Below are 11,362 nucleotides of genomic sequence, written 5' to 3'. Positions count from 1 at the left end.
ATTGCCTGTGGATTAGTACTACATAAGCAGAAAGGAAGGATGTGACAGCAAGTGAAAAGGCGTGCTTGGAGTTCAGCATTTATTAATGACCTGTTTTGTTGGGTTTTTTAACTTGACCAAGAGGGAGAGGAAGAGGGAGTGAGAGAACACAAAGGCTACAACGACTTCATAAGAATTCCTTCAGTGCTGTTTATTCACCTGTGCATGAACACAGTTTTGTGGTGGAGTTCTGTCAGGACAGGGGAAAACATGGACATTTGGCCATGCAGGCCCCTTTTAGCCACATGCTGTTTTTTCGACATGTAAAAGACTTTTCCTTACCGAACATGCTGCTCCCCTCCCTCCCTCCCCTGCCTCTACAACCCTCCTCAGCTGGGAAAGCTGGATGAAAGACAAAGACAGGAGGCTCTACCTTCACAGTCTTTTACTACTGTATGACTGAGGGATTGTCAAACTATTCTCTTACCTTTCTGAGGTGTCAGTGCTAGCACACAGTTTTTATTATACAGTGAAAGTGATGTTGAAAAAAAGTCCAACTTACCCCCCACCAATCTTCTCCCAAAAACCAGTTTTATCTATTAACTCCAGGGCAAGGGGTGGGGAAACAGTAGCCCTATCACTGCCTGCAAAGGCTATGCAGGCTGCTTTTGGCAAGTTACCCACTTCCATTTTCTAGAAAAGCTGGTTTTGTTCTTCAGAGGTGGGTGTCAGTGAATGTGGTGTGCTCTTTGGTGACAGTGCTGAAGCCTTTGATGACATTGACAAGATCTTCTTCATCTACATACTGTAAGGAAGGGAAAAAAGAAGCATATCAGCCAAAGCTGTACCACACTAAAAGTGATTTCTTCATTTCTCTTTCTTCCTACCCACTAAAAATGGTTCTAAAATAGATAAATAAGTGCATTTCTAATGTCTTCCCTTTCCTCCTGGGATACTACCCTAAAGCATTCAAGCACCTGAATCCAAGACAATTAGATTTTCACAATAAGCATTAAGTTAAAAAAAAAATAAAATCAATCCCTTCAATTACTCTAAATGGTCAATAATAAAATGCTTGTTACAGTGTACTGGCAAACTTGGAGCCATGAAAAGAAAAAATACATGTTTACATTTTTGTTTTGTGTAAAAACTGCGTCACACATGATTTAGATAAAGTTTTGTTCTTCGAGCTTCCAAGGAAATGTCTGAGCTTCCACTTGCACTCCTGCATTAGGAGAAAGTTGAAAGCAGGAGAGAAATAAAGCATTTCCATAGCATAAAGAGGGCACTAGTGTGTTACTGCAGATTTGTGTCCTAGGCCACTGCAGCCATTCACTATATTGATTTGCAGGCTGGACCAAGGGGTGAACCAAACTTTGAAACCACCATTCCTAAGCTATTGTGTGTAATAAAGAGAAAGAACTGTTTCAAAAACATTGCAGGAGGGTTTTTTGCAAGAGAGTAGCTGAGCAACACAGGAACAGAGTCTTGGGTTCAGGACACTGTAAAGCAATGTACTGATATGACCATAACTAAAAATGAATAAAAGAAACACCCTATAACTAGTATGTTATAACTAGTATATATATAACTAGTTATATATAACTATATATAACTACATAACTATATATATATATATAACTATATATATATAACTATATAACTAGTTATATATAACTATATATAGTAACTAGTCCAGAAGCCCCATGCATTTTAGGCATAGATTTCCTCCAAAGTAAGTATTTCAAAAACCCAAAAAAACTCAAGCGTTTGGGATAGCGGCTATAAAAAAACAAAGAGCATTAAGCAATTAAACACCTTACCTAAATTACCAAAAAACTGATCTACAATAAAACTCCTAAACACAAAATAACAACAAATACCAATTATCACCTCGACAGTACACTGCCACCAATACAAAACAACTCAAAATGCCATAATCCCCATCCACAAAATAATCCATAAACTTAAAAGCAAAAAAAAAAATCACCACTCACCCTTGAACAACCCCATTTAACCTATACACAAATCTAAAAGAAAAATTAACTATAGATTATCATACCTTAAATAAAGTAACTCCATCACTAAGCGCTATCATACCAAACATACTAAAACTCCAATAGAAACTAAAATCCAAAATAACAAAGTAATATGCCACTATTAACATCGCCAATACATTTTTTAACACCCAATCCATAATCAAAAAAATAAAAAACCTATACTAATTACATTTTAATTATACTTACTCTATAATAAAATAAAACAATCAGTAACCATATTACTTAAATTCATTTTATCTCTCAAAACAATAGCCTTCATATATTTCTAATCCCTAAACTTTTAAAAAAATTATTACCTTTCTAATTCCTAAACTTATTCATTTATCCAAAAATAACTCAAATTTTATCGCTGACACACAATTTTTACAATAAAAAAATATACAATGCACCTAAAACCAACTGCCTCAAAAGTAAAAAAACAATCCTACCACCTACCATAAACTCATCCAAACTACAGTAAAAAAGACTCCAAAACATCTACAATACATCAGTAACATCATTATATAAAAAAACAAAACAAAACAAAAAAATTAAAAAATCATCCAAATTCTCTGAAAAACCACTTTCACCATCAAAAAAACCCAAAATTAAAAACCTCAAAAAATCCAATTCCTAAAAGAACAAAATAAACATCAAATTCCCACCAATATCATCAACAAAACCACATCTCCACCAACTAACCAAAAAACCCCACAAACTTTCCTAAACACTATAAACTTTTAAAAAATAGATATTCCTAAATACAACCAAATGATAAGCCCTCTCTACCTAATCACACACAAAAATACCACTTTCCAATAAAACCCTAAACAACAACAAACCTTTACCCAAATCAAATAAAAAATCACTCATACAATAACCCTTAACCCAATCAAATATTAAAAAAATGCTGTACTTTACAACCAAAACCCATAATCTATCCTAAAACCTTTAACAAAAAATAGCTAATAAAACTCAAAATCAACCACTAAAATTCTAAAACCAAAATTACAAAAAATCTAAAACCAACTACACTCAAAAAAAAAAAAATTAACAACATATAAAAAAACTGAACCACCTCAAAAATAATCAAAATACATGTCCTCCTAACACCCCAACTGCCAATACTAAAATAAATATCCAAAACAAAATTCCCTCTACCCACCATACCACCAATACCACATAAAACAAATAAATTACCCTCACCACACAACACACCCATGTTAAAAAACTAAGTCACTCCAAACTTTCAAAAATAATTACAAATTAACCTAAAAATAAAAACTTTAATCTCATAAACAAAAAAAAAACCCCAAAACCAAATAACACAAACTAAAAAAAATCCACTACACAATCAACTGCCAACAAAAAAATCACATTACCACATTATAAAAATAAAACAAAAATAAAAACCAACCATATAAAACCCCACACAACAAATTACAAAAACTACTAAAAAAAACATAAATCAAACCAACTTACTAAACTCAAAACCATTCAACTAAGCCTACACATTACCAAAAAAATCCCAAAACTCTACCTACCTCTACACTAATTCATAAATAATAACCAATACTCTATAAAAATAACTAAAAAAACCTTAATTAACAAAATTTTAAAACTCCGATTTAAACTGCTAAAAAAATTTTAAAATCACAACCAAAAAAAAACCTATAAAAATCCACCATATAAATACCCATACCCCCAAAAACCAAACTAATAAAAAATACCAAGACAACAAACAAATAAAACTACAAAAATAAAAATATAAACAATAAACTTAAATTAACAATGCAAAAAATTACTCCTAACTCAATAAACCCATAATACCTCAAATCATCAAAAAATACCACCTATAAAAAAATATAAAACAAAAAAAAAAATTTAACCATAAAAAATATTTCTCAAATTATCTGTAACTATAAAACATATACTATCATCAAACAAACCTAATAATTAAAACTCCTATAATAAAACAATAATCCAATATAAATATAAAAAAACTAACAAATTAACTACATCACACTACACCAAAATAAACACTATGTACTCACAATAATAAAAACCATCACAAAATAACTAAAAACCTACCCTATACCTCTCACGACAACCCATAAGACAATCCTAAACCTTAAAAAACAACTGCTTTAAAAACATAATATCCCTAAAAATTAAACAACAAAACTCATTTCAAAAACAATCTTGTTAACACCTAAACTAAAAAACAGAATATCAAATAAATATACCATATCCCCTACCATACACCAACTACAAACAAAATTTAAAAATACAATAAACTATTAAAAACCACCTTAAACACATTAAATAAAAAAAAAATCAAAAATTAAAAACAACATCTAACAAAAACCATCTAATTAATTAACACCCAAAATTCCACCAATAAAACAAACCCTACGCAATCTAAACCCTTACATACAATATACAAAAAATCCCAATAATACATATCAAAAATTTATTTTAAAAATTATTTAAATCAATTCTACCTCAAATACAAACAAACCTATTCATAAAATTATCTTTACTCAAAAACCAAATTACACATAATAAATAATACAAAAAAAACCCAACACACTATATATCCCTAAAAAATCTAATCATTAAATAAAAACTATATATAAATATCACTATTTACTAAATATTACTACTATTATCTATATAACTATATACTATATAATATATATTTATTTAAACTTAAATATATATTAATTTTAATAATTAACAATATAAAAATAAAATATCCTAAAATAACTTTAAAATACTAAATTATATCCCCATTCATCTATTTAACCCAAAAATAAATTTTACACCTTTAAAACTAATTCTAAAAACAAAAAAAACTCCAAAAACCCCACAAAATTTATTTTCAAAAACTGTACTCACTCCTCCACATTCCAACTCCTAATCTATATTATCTACAGCACAAACAACAAAACAAAACTCTCCTTTACTCTTAATTAATTTTTAACTAACTATAACCAAAAGATTCCCTAAACTGTATTTTTTTCATAAAACTATTTAATCCTACTCTAAACTAAACACCCAAAAAACCACCAACTCACACCTATAACCCACCAAACCAAACCTAAACCACAACATTTCCAACACCAAAAAAACTAATAAAAAACTAAATAAACCAAACTAAAACCCACAAAAAACTTTCTAAATTTATAATCTCTTTTAAAGCAACAAGAAATTTTATTATTTAAGATTATTAATTTTTATACTAATAGATACTTATAATACTAATACATTTTTATACTACTAATAAACAATTTTTCCACTTTTCTCCAAAAAATCTTTTCCCAACTAATTTAAAAAAAAACATCCAAACTTAAATCTACTTTCTAAAAAAAACCCTTTACGAATTTTCTCTCAAATTTATCGTAAACAAAAACAGTTTTCTGTATTTGTTTTGTACACATGATGGACAGAGGAGCCGCTCATTTCATAAAGCAGCTGAGTTCATGCTGTGAGGGTTCTCTGCTGCCAAAAGGAAATGAAAATTTTTGTTTTCTGGCTTCTGCCACTCCTGAAACTCACTGGAGTATTTTTAAATTCGTTATAACATGCATGGGGGGGGGGGTTGCAACCTAAACAAGGTAATTTCTAGAGCAAGAGCTTCCTCTGAGCAGCAGGAAGCTGTTCTTTTGGCTAATGAGAGCAGAGAGGTGCACCCTGGGTGAGTTGTTAGTCCCCAAGGAATTAAATCACAATTTAATCACAAAGGATTTGATAGCTCTGAGACAATGGCAAGGCTGACTCATGACACCACTGAATTGGGAAGTCCATGAGCTGCAGAGTGCAGGCTGAAGGTTAACCTGTACCTACAGGGGTGTTGCCTACAGTTATCACTACCTTCTTAAGCCTTGTCAGCTTCCTTGGTCCTGCTGTTGGGGTCTAAATGAGTTCAACAGTGATGGAACCAACACCCCCTATACTGTGGTAAGCCTGTATGTTCCTGCTCTTTCAGCTGTCTTATATCAGTGTGTTCAGATCCCTGTTAAGGACACTGTCTAGTTTTGTCCTATATTAAAGGAGAAATACTTTGCCTGCCACCCTAACCTTATTCTAGTCCCATGTGGGCAGAGTTTGAATTAATTTGTCACTCATGCCAGGAGATCTGAGCAGTCACATAATCTCTGCATTGTGACTGAGCAGAGGACAGAGAGCAGATCTCATCAGCACCTGAGTCCCAGTTAACAGAACAGGAGTCACTAGAACACAAGCTCCTGCCTCTGGCTCTAAATGTGTGAAGGATGCCAAGACATCCCACCTCAGACATTTACATTTGCTGAATTGCATGGAAAGAAAAAAAAAAAAACATCAAATAGAAGGGAATTTTTCAAGGTGCATTTCCTTGGTAACCATGGAGTTAATAGTTCAATGGAAACCATAAAGAGATGCACATGGATCCCTTGCATCCTGTAAGAGCAGTGTGTGATCACCTGCAACTCTAGGAAGAGAACAGTAGACTTGAAGAATTTTGAGGATCTAATCTATGACCATGTCCTTCTAGGCCTTTTGGCTCTATCTCCAGGAAGTCATGATATTTAGCCTTTTTTCAAGATTCCAACAGAACAGACAAATCTCTAGCAGGTGAGGCACAGCAGCATCCCAGAGGAGGAGGAGCCCTTACCAAGCCACGGCCAGTAGTACGATGGTTGTGAAGGATGGCATCCCAAGGTGATTCATCAAAAGTCTTCTTGTCATAGAGGTTGAACAGCTGGCTGACACTGCGATGGAGAGAGGCAGGGGAATACGTGCGACTCAGCTGGCCCTGACTCGGCCTCCTCCCCCCAGCTGCCATACGGAAACTGCGGTTGCTCGTGGGAGAACCAGCCCCTGGGATTTTCGTATCTGCCAGTCCCTGTGAGGTAGACACAAGTAATAAATAAAAAAAATAAAGGACATGGTTTTAAATAATTTAGCTGAACAGAAACAAAGCAGGAGTGGAAGGGAACAGAAAAAACCATGCCTCAAAATCATGCACTTATAAACAGAAGAAAAAAACCCCAGACCTTTCCTCACTGTAGAACAATCATATCATTACAAACAAACAAACAAAAAACTCACCAATGCTAAACCAGAATTTTCCCCATTTTTTTTCTTTTTTTCTTCTTCCTAATTTTTTTTTAAAGTACCAACAAGCAGAAGTCCAAAGATTTTTGATTGCCAGAATGATATCCTAGACTTGCACAGCAAGAGGATGTTTGCAGACCTTTTCATGACCAGGGGAAAAATCATCACCCATCAGGAGAAACATGCAGTGTCAGATGCCTTTGTGCATGCTTGTGTCATCTGACATACCACACGTCTGGCCAGTCTGCAAGCTGAGGACTCTACCTCAAAGTGCATCGTGTATCTTTTGAGAGTGACGCTGCTTGATGAATCGGACGTGTCAGCAATAGTTTCAAACTGAGATTAAAGAGAGGGAGGAAAAGCATTAGGGCAGGGCAAGCTGCAGTGTAGGTGTACCTGACAGAGGGTGTGAATTAGCTGCAGCTCTGTGAGGGAGAGCAGTGCAGCAGGACATGGAGGAATAGGAGAACTGGTGAAGACCAGGCACTATTTAATTTTTAAGTGGTCAAATACTGTGTGAGCAGCCAGCATTGCTTGCCACAACCTCACTAACAATTGTAAAACAAGCAATTTTGCCACTCCATAGTAACTCTGTCCTAACTTCTCAGATCAGTCCTTCAACTGCTGCACTAAAAATCTTCATTTCTGTTAAGTCCATGAGCTGCTGGAAGAAGAAAAAGAAAAAAAAATTTAAAAAATGAGAAAATAAAAGAAAGAGCAGGAACATGAAAAGGAATTGTGCAGGCATGCCAACAGCAAAGACATTTTAAAGTCAAGAGGAATAACACAAGATGACAGACTGTAGAGGAAAAGGAATCAAAACCATGAGACTAAAAAAAAAAGTTTCTTATGCTCTTAGCCTTTGCCAGGAGAAGGGGCACACTGGAAATCCCATTGTTTCCAAGAGCTTCTTGGTTGAGGCACAGATGCAGTGTCTTGGCACTGAGACAAGAAGGAACAGAATGCGTGAAGGATGCAGGAGTCACTATGCTGCTTGATGGCGCTCACAGGAAAAAGAAGCTGGGAAGTGACAAGAGGAATCATCTCACAGCCTGTGCCTGGAAGAAGCATGAAAATGGAAGGCATGGCTGCTCCCATTCTCAATTCCATAACAACTGCCATATTCCTTTTGTTTTGCTTTTTCAAGGGGTAGGATAGCACTACTACTCTGCTACATGATGGAACATGTTTTTTATGCATTCTTTTTCAGAGTTATAACTTCTCAGGCTAAAAAGCCTTCCTCTTTATCACTTCCCAGCAGCCCTCCTCCCACTGCTCTGATGGTCCCACTGTGGGTCCATGTGCACAAATGCACATGTGCATTTTGTGAAGTTCCCTAGCTTTTTGCCTGATTACTCTCACTCTACTCCAAACGTTCCTGGCATGCAGCTTGTCCTAGAGCAGTCCAGCTGGGTGGTAGATGGATATTGGCAAGAAATAAAGCCTCTCCTTAAGCCTTGTTCTTTGCAGGCATACCTCCTGGATACCTGACAAAGACTGTCAGATTGATCCTGGTTAGCCATCCACAGCAGGCAGCTGGGAACACCTGAAAGGTTCTTCTGAAAAGCACATTTTATCATATATCTTCTCACAGCATGCCAAAGACTTCTCAGCTCTATTGCAGATGTCAGCTAACATGAGGTGACAGCAGTGGCTTTGCATTTTTTGTGACTCCAAAGTTTCCAGATCCAAAGTTTGTCTTAGGCATCAGAAGCATTTCAGGGCCTGCAGATCAGGTGTCTCAGGGCTCTGTCTGGACTAAACTCTTGTAACCTTACTCTGTGTGCCCACACAGATATGGCCCATATGGGACCAGACAGTCCTTTCCCTACACTAAACAGCCTCCATTTGGTAACCAAGCGTGCAACAAAGTGTTGGAAGTAGGAAGAAAAAGTCTGTGTTTGACATACGTTTGACATGGCAGGTATCATAGATAAGACACTGCTTGCATTTTTCCAAACATACCGGATGGGTTTCACCTGATGAATACACACTCATTGGTGATGTTCTTTTCTGGAGTGGAACTAAAGGAGGCCTGTCTCGTGCATAGGGTTGCTTGTGGACCTTCCTCTGAAGAATTAAGGAGAGAAGAATAGCCAAGAGGATCAAACCTAGAACTACCATCAGCACTGCAAACCACAACTCGTTGTAGAATTTTGCACGTTTGGACTCTGCTTTGTCCTTCTCTCCAGGTGTTGTCAAGATCAGACCTGTAAAAAGAGGGATTAGGGGAGAAAGGGACAGTTATTTCAAGAAGCATTTAACAATATGCCATCCCTTTCCTCGCTAATAAATTAGGCAGAAATTTAAGTAATTTTGTCGTCATGTGCTTATTTGCACTTATGTTCAAGGTGGTATAATGGTTCAATATGCTAGTGGGCTGCAATAAAAAACTTACTACCCTCAAGAGACCCTGCTTAAAGCTCTGGCATTGCTGCTTAGGCTGGAAATCACCACTGCATCAGCAGCTCTTCCGAAAGGAGGTTGTGGTGGTGGAATGTGAGCAAAAAAGGATTCTCCAAGTAACCTTGAAGAGTGGAAATTACTACAGTAATTTCAGAGCGGTACAGACAGAGGGCATTCTCTCCAGAACAACTGTAGTTACAGGCCTGTGCAGTTAACAAAAGAGAGGGAGGAAAGCTTTAATACATTAATACAAAAGCAAGCAAGATGAAACATTTTGCTATTCCTTTCCCCCACCTACTAGAAAACAAACCAGTCACTTGGTTGGTTTTGCTTATACACAACAAAAGTGTAAGAAATTTCAGTGACAGTATTTCCTAGTTATTTGGAATCCTACATGTATAACCAAACTCTTGGCCAAGGAATTTTCAACACCTTTGCTTGCAAGCCTCCTCTGCAAGTTGCCCATGGTACCATTCAAGTGTTCAATAGACTCTGGGTAAAAGCAGCAATCATAAGAACAAAGGGGCAGAGTGTGGAAGGTGGTGGATGTAGAGCAACTGGAAACATTTTATAATGCCTTTAAGGCAGCCTTGCCTGAAATTCTGCAGGATAATGGAGTGAAAGCATGAAAAGGGATATAAGGGAAATGCAGAGTAAAGATTAATTGCAAATATAAGGCAGATCTATTTTAAAAGGCTGAACAAGATGTTACACAAAAAAAAACTTAATTAAACCAGTTCATTAATTCAGTTAGAAACAGTTCAAACAAGAAACTTAGCAGCAAAAAGCACAACATTTTGGAGCAATATACTTAGATAAAAATAAAAGAAAAAATATTATATATCTGAGGAGAGGATCTGAGGCTAATCATGAGAATTATCCAACCCCTAGAAGTGTCCAGTGCCAGGCAGAATGGGGCTTTGAGTAACCTGGTCTAATGGAAGTTGTCCTGCATGGCAGGGGTTTGGAAGTAGATGATCTTTAAAGTCCATTCCAACACAACCATTTCACGATTCTATGATGGTTGGACTCAATGATCTTAAAGGTCTTTTCCATCCTAAAGGACTCAATAATTCTGTGATGTAAAGAACAGAAATCCATACATGGCAAAGAAAGCACATTACCTACCTACCTACCTACCTACCTACCTACCTACCTACCTACCTACCTCATAAACAAGGCACTAAGGAAGCTCCTGCAGTGAAATGCCATCCTGCCTGGCATGCACTAATACCAAATTTCAAGCACAAACACATCAAATGAGCAGGTGCTAGGTAATTTCATCATGTATTTACCAACTCCCTCTCCAGCGTTGTACTTGATGACTGGTGTCATGGCACTCCCTTCATCAGTGATGCAGGTCACTTGAAACAAAAAGGCTGAGCAAAAAAAAATTAGAAAATACTGTCAGCAGCAGAAACAAAAATTCTTTAGGTGCTGCTTTTTCACCATTATTTACCAACAAACAGCCAGGTCTAAAAAACCAAGGCAGGAATAGCACATAACCCATCATAGCTCACCTGAGTCCCACACCAGAGCTTCACAATTCTTTACACATTGGTATTGAAATTCTAAACTACAAACCATGGCAAATCATAAGCAATCATCACTATGATGTTGCTACAAATTATGTCCCTCTTTCACTATTCAATTCTTCCTCTTCCAATGTAACTGGCAACTTTCAATTTTTTAATCACTTTGCCCTAAGTCCCTCATACTTCATTAATGGATAAAACAAACATATTAAGAACATTTGAATAAAAACAAATAATGAAAGTATTAGTACCATTGTAGCAATCAGTATGACAAAAAATAAATTACAAAATTATTTGACATAC

The 11,362-nt window shown here is 35.9% G+C and overlaps 1 protein-coding gene across 4 annotated transcripts in view; it reads right to left on the bottom strand.

The window, feature by feature from the left end:
* Positions 1 to 551: 551 nt before the first annotated feature.
* The window catches only part of USH2A (usherin), a 374,152-nt gene continuing 363,341 nt past the window's right edge, over positions 552 to 11,362 (bottom strand). For 3 of the 4 annotated variants that reach the window (XM_053974132.1, XM_053974131.1, XM_053974135.1), the window contains 4 exons: positions 10,820 to 10,903; positions 9,084 to 9,328; positions 6,676 to 6,906; positions 552 to 784 (listed from right to left, as the gene is read on the bottom strand). In XM_053974132.1, the coding sequence (XP_053830107.1) occupies positions 695 to 784; positions 6,676 to 6,906; positions 9,084 to 9,328; positions 10,820 to 10,903 (650 nt within the window). In that variant the 3' untranslated portion in view covers positions 552 to 694. Of the gene's footprint in view, positions 785 to 6,675; positions 6,907 to 7,382; positions 7,455 to 9,083; positions 9,329 to 10,819; positions 10,904 to 11,362 lie in introns of all 4 variants that reach the window. The other variant, XM_053974137.1, reaches the window with a different exon arrangement.

This window comes from Vidua macroura, chromosome 3 (assembly GCF_024509145.1).
Source record: "Vidua macroura isolate BioBank_ID:100142 chromosome 3, ASM2450914v1, whole genome shotgun sequence".
In the NCBI taxonomy this organism is placed as follows: domain Eukaryota; kingdom Metazoa; phylum Chordata; class Aves; order Passeriformes; family Viduidae; genus Vidua; species Vidua macroura.
Note: the sequence above shows the minus strand (reverse complement) of the source record. Positions and strands in the feature narration are given on the sequence as shown.